The 18,081-nt window shown below is 37.0% G+C and overlaps 1 protein-coding gene across 2 annotated transcripts; it reads right to left on the bottom strand.

Moving 5' to 3' along the window:
• Positions 1-4,266: 4,266 nt before the first annotated feature.
• LOC135652666 (uncharacterized) lies at positions 4,267-9,493 on the bottom strand. Of its 2 annotated transcripts, none has more exons than XM_065173767.1 (3): positions 9,254-9,493; positions 9,029-9,134; positions 4,267-4,547 (listed from the first exon to the last, which is right to left on the bottom strand). In XM_065173767.1, the coding sequence occupies exons 1-3, from the start codon at positions 9,386-9,388 to the stop codon at positions 4,465-4,467; spliced, it is 324 nt and encodes a 107-aa protein (XP_065029839.1). In that variant the 5' UTR covers positions 9,389-9,493; the 3' UTR covers positions 4,267-4,464. The 2 variants fall into 2 exon arrangements, with proteins under 2 accessions (XP_065029839.1, XP_065029841.1); XM_065173769.1 differs by lacking the exon at positions 4,267-4,547 and adding an exon at positions 4,648-4,875 and having other exon boundaries at positions 9,254-9,492.
• Positions 9,494-18,081: the final 8,588 nt, after the last annotated feature.

Genomic DNA, 18,081 nt, shown 5'->3' with positions numbered 1-18,081 from the left:
TAGTCATTAAGGTGTCTAGGTAAACTTTGATGTCAAGTAATTCATGTTGAAAGGACTCAAACCTTTTATTGGGACTGCGTAAAAGTTAATATCTTTATCTATCAAGCAAAAGATGCTTACAAAGCTGATCACTTCTAGTAGACATGGTAGAGATACCAAATAATCAACCCTAAAGCAATGCTTAACATGATGGGAGAATTGGTAGGATGGATAAAAAATAAAAAGATAGCAAAGACATAAATAGAAAAAGTGAGAAAAACTTGATTTTGTAGAAATGTTAATTTAGCCAATAAATAATAAATGTTGGAGCTCAACACGTACCTCGATGGTTAAGGAGGAGCACTTTGAACATCTAATTGAACAGAAGAGAAGAAAAGAAGATAAGAGATTATGATATGATGTTTAGCAATCGATCACAGGGTCTTTGTTACAAGTTGGTTGAGGAGAGGACATGAGAAGAAAGGAAGGTAAGAGATAATCTTAGACTTGCTTCAAGTCTTCTGACTCAAAAAAATTATAGTCTCATAATTGACCTCTTTATATAGTTCACAAACATAAGAGAAAAAAGAAAGTAACTAATAAGAAAGAAACAAAAATCATCTTTTAATCTTGTAAAATAATCTTCCTTCAATGCACATGATGTCCTTCCTTTCTTGTAAGATAATGATTCTTATAATATTCTCTTTTATTTATTTATTTTATTGTTAATGTAGGAAATAAGATCTTAACTGCCTAGTAGGATGTTGTCAAGTGGCAATCTTAAAACGTTAATTAAACTCGAATCCAAGTTTATCATCAATCCAAAATGATTCGAGTCAGCATTTTTTTTCTTTTCACATCTGTGAAATGTAGCATGATTTCCTTAAAAGATTTAACGTAAAGGAAAAGAGTACAGTGTAACATTTAGAAACCATTGTCACTAATCCACTAAAATTATTTTGAAAACAACAAACTGAGTTGGAATGACTTAAATATTGAATAAATATATAACCCTTTTTCGCAATCAAAGTGGTCATTTTCAATCACCAAAATATCACCACTCGAATGCTTAGAAATTTCTTTGACAGCAAGAACATCCATCCACATGTGGTGATAAGTTAATGATTCTTATCACGTACAAGTGCTCTCTACAAACTTGTGTGGCTTCATGCGGTAGGCACACCTCTATCATATCAAACACTTGCAAGTTGTTTCAAGTCACTCTCGATGTAAGAATAAATTGTTAAGAGTGTTAGAAGATTTCCCAAAGCATCTGAGTTGGCTTATAGGATAGTAACGGATTCATTCTGATGCCAAAGCATCATTCATTCTGAGATATTCTAAAGCAGCCTCACTGCAGACAGAATAATGCTGGATTTCTCTACTGCTACATGTAGCTCTCCTTCAGGTGATTCAAACTGCTCAAGCCACTAGAATGCAGATTGGAACATTAATGCACATCCATCCCCATCATCGCATTTGATTATACGGCAATGATTTGTACAAATCCACTGTTCACCATGAGCTCCACCTATTCTTTGTTTGTACTTGTTTAGCAAGAAAACATTCCTCTTGTAATAATGTTGGAAAAGCATCAGATGCCAACAGGAAATTTTGCCTATATGTCCTCCAATGTCACAACTCCTCTATAACAGTGTACAGCTTTTCTATATTTTTGCAAAGGTAAATAAGAATTTTATTTAGGTATCCACAAGTATATATCTATATTTTTGCAAAGGTAAATAAGAATTTTATTTAGGTATCCACAAGTATATATCTATATTTTTGCAAAGGTAAATAAGAATTTTATTTAGGTATCCACAAGTATATATCTATATTTTTGCAAAGGTAAATAAGAATTTTATTTAGGTATCAACAAGTATATATCTATATTTTTGCAAAGATAAATAAGAATTTTATTTAGGTATCCACAAGTATATAGTGGTGGTATCACACAGAAGCCTCCACTGCAAATATACCATTCAGAAACAGAAAATTATGCAGGAATGAAATTGGTAAAAGAACACCCTATTTCAGATATACAATAAATTATATTCTGAACTTTTATCTTCTCCTTGCTCTCACTTTCAGCAAATGCATCTTTGCTGTTGTTGTTGTCTTTATAAATTCTACAAATCACTGGAAAACTAAATGGACTGTCTTGGACATTGTAGCTCTAGTTCTTTTGTATTGGTCTTCCTAATTGTCCTTGTGGTATATTTTATTGAATGAGATTGCAGTTCTCATTTGATAAATCTTTTATTTATGACAAACTAGTGTTTTAATAACATATAGTATTTTACACTTCAAGCATTAAACCCTAGTTTTTTTTCCCATAAACTTCTGGTTTCATTGGTAAGTTAAGGTATTTTATATACCTTCTTGATTGGATATAAGTCAAACTTGAGTTATTTATATTGGTTATAGAAATCATAAGTAGAAGAGAGAGAGAGAGAGAGAGAGAGAGAGAGAGAGAGAGAGAGAGAGAGAGAGTATATTATCTATTTTGTTTAGGTTTCATCTTTGTTATATGCTGCCTTCCTTTTCAGTTCATCCTTTATTTTAATTTCTTCTTCCTCATTTTATTTATTTGATCAAATTTGGGATACATGTTTTACCCTTCGTCTGCTGTTGCACACAACCCAATCGGCCAACTTTTCTTCTCACCTTCGAAGCATGCGCTTATTGCGTTAGTGCTCCATTCAAAAAGTTGGATATGGTAAATACATTCTTAACCAGTCTTTAGACCGAACTGGATCTAAAGAACAAGAATAAATCTACATAAAAGTTACTTAAAACCTTTTCTAGTGAAATTTACTTCACTACATCAATTAAAATAATCATATGGCTAAAATGTGAGTGGATATCTACCAGTCCTACCAAGCTCCATGGTATGTCTTCTTCCTTGTTAGATTTGAAAATAGCATTAGATGCCAATACTTCCCACATGCCGTCTTTATTATTTGTCCTTCTCAAAAGAGATCAGGGAAGATATTAAGCCAGATTCCTATATCATTGACTTGAGTCAACAAAGGGCACAAGACTCTATAAAAGCCGAAGGGCAGCACAGCAAGTTCAGCAGCAGCGGCAACCCAGCACACCTCCTTGAGACCTCCACTTCCTCATGGCGCCACAAGTTCAGCAGCAGCAACCCAGCAAGTCGACTGTCCTTGACAAGGTGGGCAGGGAAGCATTTGACATGATAGAGGTGTCCTTGGGCAGGAAAGGAAGGCCGCTACTACCTCGCAGCTTTCACCGCCACAACACTCCTCAAAAGAAAGAGCCAATGCTCGACAGCATCCAAGCTGCAAAGCAGTTTAATGGAGTTTTGTTTGTGGAGTCTGCTGGCCTCAAGCAGCGACACTAAGAAACTTTTCGTGGGCTTACCTAAATCACCTCTTGTTTGGCACATAGTTTCTTCTATAGCTACTGTGTCTCTCCTGCGACATAGCTAGCCGAGGAGATCCATGAGATCTGCATCTATATATTTAGTGGTGTGCTAGAAACAGTGTGCTGCTCTTGTAATTTCTATAAAGATCTTGATGTAGAAAAGCAGTGTGAAAAGGGTCTATAAAGGTCATCATCTTTTTTGTGAATGCTTAGATGTTTATTCTACATGAAACAAGCCTTTTGACAGTCCATGGAATCCAAATTACAGCAGAAGAATCTGTATAACCTAAGGTGCAGGAAAAGGCTGTGGAGTCACTTGCGTAAGTTTCTTTAATGAACAGGAAATATTTAGAGCTAAAACTAGTATTTTTATTGCACGAGGATGTGCGACCAAATGATATAGCATACCTTCATTCACGGGAAATAGTTATGCAACAAGGAAAGATTGTCGTGGTTGATATCATTGTCCTCAACTAATGTATTCAATATCGAAGCTCACAGATAACAAAAAAGTTGGGAAGAGTTGAATGATAAATGGATTGGAACAGAGAAGGGGGGCGGTTAACTGTCAAGTTGCAAGTCAAGGCTATATCATACATGGTGGTGATCGAAAATGATCACTACTTCTTAGTCAATCTCCATCTTTTTTTTCATATATAAATATTTTCGGCAGCTCTAGTTTTCACCTTACTCATCTTTCCTTACATTCTTAAGATTTATTTGCGTCCACTTCTTCTTATGGGATAATTTTGGGTCATACTTCTTGGATGATAGATAATAGGTGAATTATGTTAAAATAACATGAGGATGATTTTTGGTTCACATGGAATGTTGTACTCTCTGCTCATTTTTCACCGCCCACAGAAGCCTTGTTAGCTACTATCACAAAGACAAAACTTCAATCAAGATTAGGATATTCTTCCTGATAGATAGATAGATCATGAACTATAAATACGATATTCGAGTCTAAGTTTAAGCTGAAAGTGCAGATGGGGCCGAGATATACATGCCGTGTAGACGATCCTAAATAAGATAGACAAGCCAAAGATCCGGAGTATAGTACAGGCATCAGATTAGAGGGAAGCACTCACGTAATCATCCAGATTTGAACAAGAGGACAGCCTTCGAATCCACATAAAAGTAAAGGAAGTGGTTGGTCTCATGCGTTACATATGATCCTGCACAGCCAGAAGCCAAATTAAAAAGAATTGCTCTACATAGTTGAGAAACTTGTGGTGAGAATGCAGGAAAAGATGAATGGAAAATCAAATGCTGATGTATCTGCGAAACAGGAATTGCCAGATTGATACATCTTATATGGACTTCACACTTCCAGATAAAATTCATTAACCTAAAATAGTTTGCACAAATACCTCATCAAACACCGATGAAAGGTATAACATAACCCACAAGAAGTTGAAACAATGTTAAAAGAGCGACGACTCAAGTCGTCCTTTGTCTATGGTGGAGAGTACAACAGCGGGACAAATCTGAAGGCATGATTCTCTGACAAAGTCATCAAAAGCTTTTCAACTTTCACTTTTGGAAAGCAACAAAGTAACAAGAATTTAGGACGAAGGATAACTGATAGGAAGCCAGCTTAAGATATACGAATGTACCGGACAAGAAACATAATTATGAAGCATGTATATCGATATGGAATAGCAACACAACACAAGACAAATAGCACAGTACAGCAAATCTTGGGGAGAAAAAAGGATTTGCCGTCGAACCAGTCCAACCATGAACCAGCACTGACCGGTAATAGCCAGCATTTTTTTGTGACACCAGAAAATTTGAGTCATTAAACTGGCCAGTTTATCATTAATAAACCAGTCCGATAGAATACTGAAACAGGTAACAAACTGAGATTTAAATCCTTTGTTTTCTCTTCAAAACAATAAATTCTGAGTGACACCGAAAAATACCATCCAAAAGATAGACAAAGTGTTCTGCCATAGAAAGTGATAATTATAACAAAACTTAAAACAATTACTATTGTGAGAATAGTGTGGTTTAAAAATCACATATGTATCTCTAACTTAAGCAACCAAATGGCAGAAACAAGAGCCAAGAGAAATTCTATTTAGAAACTTTTGGCCATAGATTTTTCCACATTAACGATAAAATAATAGAACATGAGGCACCAATTAATTTCTTTTTTAAACTTCTCAACATTAACAAGATTATAGATCAAAAGACAATACATGACAAGAATTCAAAAACTGTTCTAGCATTTTTATTTCAAACCAAATTTTGTGAAAGTGTAGTATTTCTTTATCAAGAAATAGAAAATGGCAAGGCATAAGCCCAAATTGCTATATGCAAAATCTAATCGTATAATTCCAAAGTATTGTGTGTGCATTTCGGGTGAATAACATTATATTAGATTCTATAAAACCTAGAATGTAAAACATTCTCTATCATGGTTCAATTGCAGAGATATGGTATTAGCTTTGTGCATTTTCTAGTGTGACAAGAGAAGGATTAGTCGGTTCACCATTTAGGGATTACAATTTAATTATGAAGAACTGAATGATTAACATATGGATCTATAACTCCACAAATCAGATGCATGGTCATAAGAGGAAGACTTCACAACTAGAGAATATAAAAAGTTGGCTACCTAGAAATGGAAAGAAAATTTTCAAAGTCCTATCCAACAAAAAAGAGCAACCAAAAGATTATTATTGCACACTCCTTGATCAATCTTAAATTAAGAGTCTCACCATCTTGCTAGCCTCTTAAAAATTTCTGAATGACTAGTCCCATTGACTATAGGGCAACATTCCAAGGACAGCAAATCCCACAAACCATCACTCATTCATTTAGTACTTTGTTATACATGCACTAGATATTGTTCTCTTTTTTTTTACTGTGACCATGAAGGTTTAAGATTCCTTTTGGCACTAGCTGATCACTAACCAAATTGGCCTGATCACCTTAGAATCTTAATTATTTAAAAAAAAACCTAAATCTTTGAAAAATCAGCATAATTTTATGTTTTTTAAATCTGTTTGTTTGATTTTCAAATTATTCTTCCACGAACTTCCATCAATTAATCTGATTTAGCTATCCTTGTTCATAAATCAATGTACCATTATAATATGGTGTCCAAAACATGCAACATCTGAACAATGATGCCATGCAGCACCGGTATATTGCAATTAGCAAATTGAACAGAAACAGCAGCAAAAATGTCTATGGCTATGACAGTCTACAATGATCTGCATGCCACAATACACAGATGCAGCATCAATTTTTCTACGGCCTCACATCCTAGAGACAAAAAACCTTCAGCTAATATTTTGCATCAACTGTTTCAACTGAATATATTCCCTTCAAATAAATGAAACACATCAAATGTGGCACGGGATGGAAAAAGTTTGCTGTAGTGCAACAAAGTGATCAAGAAATGCAGTAGACAGAAGACAATGGATGGAAGCAACGTTGATAATTCCCTCCATTTGTAATATAAACATAGGAAATAAGTATAGCATGAAAAGTATTATTAGAGGAATAAATGAGCTGAGCTGCAAACAATTACTATCATGAAAATGTGTCTGAATTCTTAAGTACCCTTCATTAGAATGAAATTACCTGTATGGTCATATTTTCAGTGCGACACTAATAGGATGGGTGATCCAGGACTCCAATAATACACTCAACAACTCATAGTCACACAACCAAGAGATACATATCACAGGTAAACAGGTCAGGATAGTCCCACTTCATGTCATCTTATGCAGGTGAAAATGATGTTACACTGAAAAGTTTTGGGGCTTATGGGGTGGGGAGGAGGCATTAGACTACTAAACATTAATTACAATTAATACCCTAAGTTTAGATGTAATCCAGAAGCATTTATCAAAGATAGCACATTTGTGATTAATCACTACGATTACAATGGCGACCTAGGTGACTAATGCTCAAATCAAGAAAGAAGTTTTTCTAGGCTAGCAATCTTTCTACTTACAAGTATAATAAGGCTATTCTTATTGACTCTCTCTAGACACCATATATGCAAGAGCATCATGCATCCCACCACCTTTATTTTTTTGCTTGACTTCCAGTTGCTATGAATTTTTTATTCCAGCCACAGATATAACCTCTCTGTAAGGCTGTGTACCCCTCCCAAAATCCCACATTAGAGGAAACTTCATGAACCGAGTATACTCTTTTTAAAGTAAAAAATGAAGGTCGCCAATTAACTAAGCAAATCAGGACAGGGAGATTAAAAAAAGGTGTGATTTTTCCCCATGACGTATAATAAATCTCCTATATACTTAGCACAATAGTTCGAATATGTAATCAAAGTATGTAAACAAAAAGGATATCCCTTTACACTTATCAGCTAACCATCTGAGTCTCCTTGATGACACAGCAAAAAAACTCATACATGAGACTGACTGAGACTATAATAAAAGGACTCAATAGAGTATATAAACAAAGAGGTCCACAAAGGAAGAATATTAAACTCAAGTTTTAGAGCTAATAAATTATTGTAATGAAATAAACTGGAGTAAAATATGCAGAAGCCTACTTATTAGGGTTCAGTTAGAGGATAGACCCAAATTGTAATATTGGAAGGATGATCTTTGGTGCAAGATAATCAATTCAAGAGAACAAACCCTGGATTCCATTACTACCTAAGATAGACTTTATCTATAGATGCAGGGCCACAAAATAATAAGTATTATAATGAGAAATAACACAAAGCATGTGATTTGGAGGGGCAATGCACCAACTTTCTTTTTCCTCTGTAAAACATAGAGGTACAGGGGGTTTACTCTTGGCTTGCTTCCACATATCAGAAGACCTATAGTGATATGCTGGTCAGCTGGAAGATTTCAAGTTCAAAACATTCGCTGCTGCCAACTAGAAATAACCAAGCTCACTACTACAAAAGTAAAAACTGACTTGGAAAATTATTACCAGTATGCAATCAAACCATTTGGTAACTGTGCTCCGATACTCATAATCAGCAAAACTTGTGTACAACTGATAAGAGATGAGTACAAATGAACATATATTGAAGAACCAACATGGAAACTAGCGACATGTCAAAAGGTGAGGCAAGCTTGCAGTCAAAAATATTCTAGCAAACTTGCAACCAGACACGTTATGGAATAACTGTAAGCAAGAATCGGCACTAAATTGCTTAACCCCATTTCTTAATATTAGGATAGAGATCTTAACATTTCTCCAATCTGAAGCTTCGTGTGCTTATCTATAAGTTCATTTATGCTCAGAATGGCGCAATATCCAAAGGCAAAAACCACATCGTATTCTAACTAACATCGTTATAATGCTTCAATAACTCTCCGATCATTAATGTTCATCCTCACAACCAATGCAGCTAAATCAGTATCTCTGAAATCACTCTGCGGCCACAATCTACAGCTAAGTACAATCTGAGGAAGAAATAAGCATTATCGCATGTTTATCATCAAAGTTCTCCAATGCCCGTAACTAAAACTGCTTGCATTTTGGCCTGACCAATCGATCAGTTATCACTCCAATATTCTACGGGTTTTTCTCTACGAAATAAACCAAAATGTGAACTAAAAGATGAACAGAAAATTCGAGAAAATGATTTTTAGGTTCAGAAGGTAAGAATGAAGACAAAATACGAAGGGAAAAAGGAAAGGATGGGTACCAAAGTTGCGACCAACAATGCAATGCCACGTTGCCCCGTACTTCTTATCGAATTCCTTCTTGATGTACTCAGCGATGTCCTTCTCCAACCGGTGCTTCTCGAACGCCTGATCGCAACAACAAGATCACGAAGAAACGAATCAAAGGAGAAATCAATATTCCGCGAGCAAAGTTGTCCTCCGACCGACGAAACGGAACGAAGGAGGCGAGATCAAAGGAGGCGTACGGCGCGGGCGCAGTCGATCGCGTCGTTCCGCATCTTCTCGCTCATGTCGATGCTCTTCAGCACGATCTTCGGCGACGCAGGCGCTGCCGCCACCAGCGCTGCCCCTCCCCCGCCGCTCTTGCTCTCCTCCGCCATCGCTCTGTCCCTCTCTTCGTGGAACAAACGAGGAGAGATCAGAAAGAGGGAGAGAGCAGACCGAAGAAGCTTCAGGCCGAGGAGGATAGCAGAGGACAGGGCGGGGTGTCGTCACCACCATGTGAAGCTAGGATGACTCACCGCATAGGGTGGCCGAGCGCCGCATTGGGCGGTGACCAGACACAGGAAGAGGACCTCCCATTGGTTGCGGAAAACGGCGGGTCCACTTCGAGAATCTTCTCCTGTGTTTGGCGGCGCGGTTGAAACAGGTGATCCGCTACCAACGTGGTGCTGACGTAGGTGAATAGATCGGGTGGGACCCATTTTTGAAAATGACGATTATATATATATTTTAAAAAAATATATAAAATATAAATTCTCAAAATACTACTAACTTTCTAACATTGTGTATGCTATGGGAAAATAAATAAGAAGAAAAGGGAAACAATGAGAAAGAGAGCATATGGAATCTTACCTCTATTGTGCATGTATATATATTAAAAATGATAAAAAATAATAAAATATTATATTCAAGAAGAAAATTAGGATAAATTATTAATTATTCTTGATTAATTAGACATCTATCGAGTTGAGCCATTATTTTTCTGTTAGCAGCACCAGTACCTTGATTATTCTAGGAGAGTCAATTACTCACATATTTTATATCAATCAATGCAGTAGTATCCATGTAATCATTAAAACTTTGAAGTTGACTTTCTGAAAACTGTCTACCCTCCACTTTTTCATTTGTGTACCGAACAGTATTAAAGTCACCAAAAATAATCCATAGTACATTAAGATAGCCATCTACAATGTTAGTCAGATTAGACCATAGAGTATTTTTTTATTGCATACTGTCTGAAGCATATATACGAGTGAAGTTGAATTTATAGTTTTTATTTTTGTCCTCTACCTTAAGATGGATGAATTAATCAGTAGTAGAAATAAATCAGGCATTAATAAAGTTAGGATGCCATAAGACCCATATTCTACCAAAAGTTTTATGAGAGTCATTGGTAAACAGTTCTGCGTCCGGCCATATTAAATTCTTTTGAGCTTGAACGCACGATTGTTTAATTTTTGTTTCCACTAGAATAACAATATCATATATGGTAGACTTGATTATTCTGTTAAGCTCCCGACATTTTTCAAGCTTATTAAGTCCACGAACATTCTAGCAGGTTATCTTCATCAAAAATAAAACAAATGGGAAAGGTAGTAAGGTATTTATCTTACGACTTTGGATAGACAGTTCCATCCTTTTTCTTATCCTTTGATTTTGCATTTTCCTCTTACACAATATCCTTACCTTTTAAGGCTTTATTCTTATATTTATCCACTTCATCCACAACTTGCAGATGTTTAAACTTTAAATACCTTGAGTCATGTAGTCATTGTTGGCAGGGTTTATTGATGCACGATAGAATTATTGAGGCACAATATCCTAGTTAGTACTTGTTGGGGTTGTTGAATCTCGTATTTTGATGATGAAACTAATCGATATGTGTTTATATTTTAATCTATGTTTTGAGTAATGTAGGATGCTTTGATCAGGATGAGACAATTAAAGCAGGAAAAATCATGTTGGGCTGGAGAAACATGTCAGAAGATTAAATGTCGGGCCGGTGGATCGGTCGACGTATCGACAGAAGGCTTCAGGCCATGGATTCGGGCATCGAGCCAAGAAGAGCAGATATTACGCCAAGGATATCGGAGTTGCGGAGTCAACTGGCTGATTGGGCAATAGGTTGTAAGAGAGGACGATGTTGAATCTCGTATTTTGATGATGAAATCACTTGATATATGTTTATGATTTAATCTGCGTTTTGAGTGATGCAGGATGTTTCGATCAGGATGAGACAATTAAAGTAGGAAAAATCATGTTGTGCCGAAGGAACATGTTAGAAGATTGGACGTCGGGCCGGTGGATCGGTCGACGTATCGACAGAAGGCTTCGGGCCATGGACTCGGGCATCGAGCCAAGAAGAGCGGGTATTGTGCCAAGGATATCGGAGTTGCAGAGTCAACTGGCCGATTGGGCAATAGGCCGCAGGAGAGGATGATGCGCCGAAGAATCGAACGAAGCGTCGAGGGACCAATGACATGCCAGACAACTTGGTTAATTGCTTAGGATTAATTATCTCGATCGAAGTTTTGTTTTACATGTGTAGGATTAACTACGATGGAAGTAAGACATGCAGCAGAAGTTGCACCAGAGTAAGACTATGATAACGTTGGGAGTTCGAGAGTTCGACGGAAGTCCGGACAATCGTCGGAGGTTCTACAAGAACAAATCAGAGAAGTCTAGGAGCTTGCCAGAGAAGCTCGTTGGAACTCGCCAAGTGGATCATCGCAAGTCCAGGAGTTTGTCGGAAGTCCGTCGGAGCATCGCCGAAGGTTCGTCGGATGTTCGCTGGAAGCTCGCCGGAAGAAGGATTGACGCACCGGAGCAAGTTGTAGTAAAAGTCTTAAGAAATATCATAGTAAGCATGTAGATTAAGTTAGGAATAGGAGGTGATCCCATTAACTTAATCTGGGGGCAATTGGGCCCTTGACAGATCCAAATTGGGCCGAATGGATCAACCCATTCGGACTAGAATTCTTGCCAGGCGGTAGCACCGCCAGGGTCGACGGTGGCACCACCTAGGAGATGGTCTCCCAGGAAAGCTGGGCGGTGCAACTGCCCAAGTCAAGCGGTGGCACCGGTTGGGCTCAGTCTCCTAGCGAGACTAGGAGGTGCAATAGCCCCAGTCAGGCGGTGGCATCGGTTGGGCTCAGTCTCCGGGCGAGACTGGGCGGTGCAACCGCCCTTGATAGGCTGTGGAACCGCTTGAGCTCGGTCTTCGAGCTCTACCAAGCGGTGCAACCGCCCCTGACAGGCGGTGGCACCGCCTAGAGGCTCAATCTCCGAGCTGCCAGGCGGTTGTACCGTCCTAGTCAGGAGGTAGTACCGCCAGGACCCCGAAAATCCGAGAAAAGATATTTTTGAGCTCCAAATTCAAACCAGTTTGGGGCCTATATAAACCCCACCCTTTCCTGCATGAAAGGGCAACCAAAAGGCATCGAAAATCCAATCTTACTCTGTGATTTTTAGAGCTCAAAAGTATTGTAAAGGCTAGAAGTTCTCCCTCTTTTCTTCCAAGTTTTGATCTTTCAAGAGAGGAGAGAAATTTCTGTAAAGGTTGTCTCCTAAGCCCGTCAAAAGGAGTGAAACTATAAAAGGGTGGTTGGCCTTCACCTATTGAAGGAAGGTCTTTAGTGGAAGTCGATGACCTCGTCGGAGGAGGAAGCCAAAAGTGGATATAGGTCAAGATTGACCGAACTACTCTAAAATTACGATGCTCTCTGGTTTGCATTTCTTCTTGCTGCTTATCTTACTGTAAACCTCCATATGTGTTTTACTTCCTTATTGCTTTTGTTGTACTCCTTTATGAACTCGCTTTCAAGTTAAGTTTCCCGAAAATGACTTTTACGTCGGAATCAGATTTCAACGTACGAACGCAGTTTTAAACGTCGAAAGTTTTCCGCTGCACTAATTCACCGCCGCCCCCCTCCCCTCCCATAGTGCTCTTGATCCTAACAATTGGTATCAGAGCCTGGTATTTCTCATTTCGGATTTACACCCGAGAGAAATGGCTCTTCATGGCTTTCAAGATGGCTTATTGGTTGTTCGTCCACCGTTGTTTAACGGATTGGACTATACTTATTGGAAAACTCGAATAAGAGTTTTCTTGATTTCTATGAATTTGGATTTATGGAATATTATTGAAAATGGTTTTCAACCCCCCTCTAAACCGATGAACGAATAGTCGGATTTGGAGAAGAAGTATTTTTCTTTAAACGCAAAGGCTATGAATGCCTTATTTTGTGCTTTAGATAAAATTGAGTTCAATCGGATTTCTACGTGCGAAATGACTTTTGATATTTGGCGAACACTTGAAATCACGCACGAGGGAATTAGTAGAGTCAAAGACTCGAAAGTTAACATTTTATTGTATGATTTTGAGCTTTTTCGAATGAAGCCGAGAGAAACCATTGTTGACATGTACACCCATTTTACGGATGTCGTCAATGGTTTAAAAGCTCTTAGCAAATGTTTCTCAAATTTTGAACTTGTTAGTAAAGTTTTACGATCACTTTCTAAAGCTTGGGAATTAAAAGTAACGACAATACAAGAAACAAAAGATTTAAATATTTTTCCACTTAAAGAACTTATCAGCTCATTGATGATATATGAAATGGTGCGCAATACACATGATGAACATGATGAACAAAACCACCTTCCAAATAACAGGAAGGATTTGGGACATAGAACATTTGAAGCCCACTCGAGCATAAGCTCAAGTGATGGTGAACAAGAACTACTCACTAAGAAATTTAAAAAATTAAAGAAACAAAAATTTAAGAACAAAAAGAACAGAACTACTTGCTTTGAACGCAAGAAGAAGAACACAAAGTGGGATGAATCGAGCTCCTCCGAAGACGAGGAGAAAATCAAGAAAGGCAAGGTGGCAAACTATGCCTTAACGACATTCAACGATGAGGTAATCGAAACCCCCTTAATTTATTTTGAAATTACTTGATGTTTTCCATGATGTATTTTCTTTTTTAGAATAATTATTATTTTTCTTAAAAATTGTATGTTTTATGTTAATGGAATAAAATGTTAGATTTAAATCTAATGATCACATGTATGTTTTTCTTGAGAAGAAAAATATGTATCTTGATGATTTCTGATTTTGATTAAAACCATGCTTGATGTCTTAATGAAAATATTAAGAAGTTTAATATCATGCTTAATGATGATTCATGGCTATTTTATGAAAAACAAAGCATGAAAAGTTAGATTCATCTAAAAAGAAAAATGTATGACTACAATGAACTTGATTAAAAAATGCCTTGTGAAATCATGCTATATATAATTAAGAAGTAATAATGTGTATCATGTTGATTTCCATTGTTGTTTCTCGATTTTGATTAAATGAAATCATGTTTGATTTGAAGTAATGCATAATGATGTAATGAAAATATTAAATGTTTTGATACCATGATTAACGATTTTATGTATGAGATTTTAAGTTATACATGATGATAAGCATGTGTTATTTTCATGAGTGTATTTGAAAAACATATGGCAAAACCATGTCCGAATGCATGAAAGTGTTAAATTTCATTTTCGGATTTTCTTGATCCTAACAATTTATTTGTGAAAAGCTATTGATCTTGATGGTTTTATGATGAAATTTATTTTTCGATCCTAAACGTTGATGCATGTTTTTATTTAACATAAATGAAAAAGTATGCTAACATGAAATCAATCACTTAAAATAAAATACTTAAAAAAGAGAAAATATATTATCAATGAAATCATGAATCTACTTATGTTATGAATTTTGTGAACCATAAAAACAATTTTGTTGATTTGAATTTGAGATGAGTTCTATCATAATCATGATCTTGATTTCTTGGAATAATATGAGATTTCCTTTGATGATCATTTAAATTATTTAAAAGGAGATTTATCGAAATGATTTATGAAATTTTGGATTCATGACTTGATCTCTCATTTGTTTATGAGATGGTTGAAATCTTTATACCTTTGAATTCTTCTCTTCTCCTTTCAATTTTTGAATTTATGTATGTTATATATTAAAGATTTGAAACCATGTTTGGATATCATGCATACCCAAGAAATGTTGATTTGACAAATTGAATGAGCTGAAAATGAATCATGATTTTTCCTTGTGAGTTCTTGGATTTATTACTTGATTCTCTTTTAAAACAAGATCTCTTCTTTGTACCCCTATGATTTTTCTTGATATTTTATTTAAAGAAGATATTTACTATATCAATCATGTCTTTTGGTATTAAAATGATTTTATCTTTCATGACATGATTTCTTTGTATTTATGGCTTGCATGACTTGAAATGTTTTGGAATGATGCATACATGATTTTTCCCTTAGATAAAAATGCATGCAACACTATGATTTTCCCCTTATATAAAAATGCATGCAATACTATGATTTTTCCCTTATATAAAAATGCATGCAACACTATGATTTTTCCCTTAAATAAAAATGCATGCAACACTTTGATTTTTTTTTAAATAATGTGAAAATCAATAATTATCATTTTATGATAGAATGATGATTTGGAATCATGCATGTAATGATGATTTATATTTTATGATTTGGTATGATGCATATAATGATGAAATAATAATGAATTTGAAATGATGTATGCAATACTTATGATAATGATGTACATGATGTATTGCATATGATGTGTATCATGAATGCTTTAAATGATGAATGTTTGGTATCATGATCAACATGTTGATAAATGCTTAAAAATTTTAATGTTTGAGTATCATGTATGATATGCTCATTAATGATGATTGATCTATTTTTTTGGTATCGTGAATGAAAAATAAGGTTTTTAAAATTATGTATGTTTTAATTTGAATATATAATGATGCACAAATAAGATTGATACTTACCTTTGTCATAATCTAAAAATTGATATAAGGGTCTTCCCTTCTTTTTGACAATGACAAAGGGGGAGCAAGAATTTCTAGCGTAGACATCATGAAAAGAGACAAACTAGCTAGCTTACACAATTCAAGATGAAAGCAAAAATTACACTTCTCAAAAGAGAAGATGCAAATGTAACACTTACCAAATTGTTTGCTTGCCTAGTGTAAAACATTATCTCTTGCTAGTTTGTCATTTTGCTAGCTTGCACTTTGCAAAGAAAGCAAAAATGACACTTCTCAAAAGAGAAGAAAGAGTTTGTTATCTTGAACATCACAAGATTGCCTATCTTAAGAAACAAAAATTGTAAAAATGCTATCTTGCCTATCTCAAGAAGCAAAACTTGCAACTTGCACATTGCAATAGGAAGCAAGAATCATGAGCCTACACAAGAAAGCTATCTTGCATTTGCTTTTGAAATTTTTGCTAGCTTGTATGTACTAAAACTTGCACATCTTTAATTGCTAGGTTGCATGATGATAAAATATGATACTATGTTTATCATGCAATGATTTGAACTTTTTATCTCTAAACACATAAGAGTTGGAACTTCTCCTTTTTGTTGATGACAAAGGGAGAGAAGTATGATGACATGACATGTTATGCATAAGTTTATGATGACATGTTACTTGGATTCTTGAATCCAAGAGTTTCTATCAATAAGCCATATTGATAGGGGGAGTTTGTTTAAACTCCGGGAGTTAAGGTTAACTCCGTCATCAAGTAGTTGTCATCATCAAAAAGGGGGAGATTGTTGAATCTCGTGTTTTGATGATGAAACCATTTGATATATATTTATGATTTAATCTACGTTTTGAGTGACGCAAGATGCTTCGATCAGGATGAGACAATTAAAGCAGGAAAAATCATGTTGTGGCGGAGGAACATGTCAGAAGATTAGACGTCAGGCCGGTGGATCGGTTGACGTATCGACAGAAAGCTTCAGGCCGTGGACTCGGGCATCGAGCCAAGAAGAGCGGGTATTGTGCCAAGGATATCAGAGTTGTGGAGTCAACTGGCCGATTGGGCAATAGGCCACAGGAGAGGACGATGCGCCGAAGAATCGAACGAAGCGTCGAGGGACCAATGACATGCCGGACAACTTGGTTAATTGCTTAGGATTAATTGTCTCGATCGAAGTTTTATTTTACATGTGCAGGACTAACTACAATGGAAGTAATACATGCAGCAGGAGTTATGCCGGAGTCAAGACTATGATCACGTTGGGAGTTCGAGAGTTTGATGGAAGTCCGGACGGTCGTCGGAGGTTCTGCGAGAATAAATCCGAGAAGTCCAGGAGCTTGCCAAAGAAGCTCATCGGAACTCGCCAAGTGGATCATCGCAAGTCCAGGAGTTTGCCGGAAGTCCACCGGAGCATCGTCGAAGGTTCGTCGGATGTTCGCTGGAAGTTCGCCGGAAGCTCACCGGAAGAAGCGATTGACGCACCGGAGCAAGTTATAGTAAAAGTCTTAAGAAAGTAGTTAGCATATAGATTAAGTTAGGAATGGGAGGTGATCCCATTAACTTAATATGGGGGAAATTGGGCCCTTGACAGACCTAAATTGGGCTGAATGGATCAACTCATTCGGACTAGAATTCCTGCCAAGCGGTGGCACCGCCAGGGTCGGCGGTGGCACCGCCCAAGAGATGGTCTCCCAGGAAAGCTGGGTCGTGCAACCACCCAGGTCAGGCGGTGGCACTGCCTAGGCTCAGTCTCCGAGCGAGACTGGGTGATGCAACCACCTTAGTCAAGCGGTGGCATCGGTTGGGCTCAGTCTCCGAGCGAGACTGGGCGGTGCAACCGCCCCTGACAAGCGGTGGCGCCGCCCAGAGGCTCAGTCTCCGAGCTGCTAGGCGGTTGTACCATCCCAGTCAGGAGGTAGTACCGCCAGGACCCCGAAAATTCGGGAAATGACATTTTTGAGCTCCAAATTTAAACCAGTTTGGGGCCTATATAAACCCCACCCTTTCCTGCATGAAAGGGAAACCAAAAGGCACCGAAAATCCAATCTTACTCTATGATTTTTAGAGCTCAAAAGTGTTGTAAAGGCTAGAAGTTCTCCTCCCTTTTTTCTTCCAAGTTTTGATCTCTCGAGAGAAGAGAGAAATTTTTGTAAGGGTTGTCTCCTAAGCCCGTCAAAAGGAGTGAAACTGTAAA

The sequence above is a fragment of the Musa acuminata genome, chromosome BXJ3-11 (assembly GCF_036884655.1).
Source record: "Musa acuminata AAA Group cultivar baxijiao chromosome BXJ3-11, Cavendish_Baxijiao_AAA, whole genome shotgun sequence".
Taxonomy (NCBI): Eukaryota; Viridiplantae; Streptophyta; class Magnoliopsida; order Zingiberales; family Musaceae; genus Musa; species Musa acuminata.
This window is presented reverse-complemented; position numbering and strand designations above follow the sequence as displayed.

Coding starts and splice junctions, on each gene's coding strand:
- LOC135652666 (XM_065173767.1), bottom strand. CDS start 9,388: ATGGCGGAGGAGAGCAAGAGCGGCGGGGGAGGGGCAGCGCTGGTGGCG. Junction 9,135..9,253: donor CGATCGACTGCGCCCGCGCC/GTACGCCTCCTT, acceptor TGTTGCGATCAG/GCGTTCGAGAAGCACCGGTT. Junction 4,548..9,028: donor CATTGTTGGTCGCAACTTTG/GTACCCATCCTT, acceptor CTGGCTGTGCAG/GATCATATGTAACGCATGAG.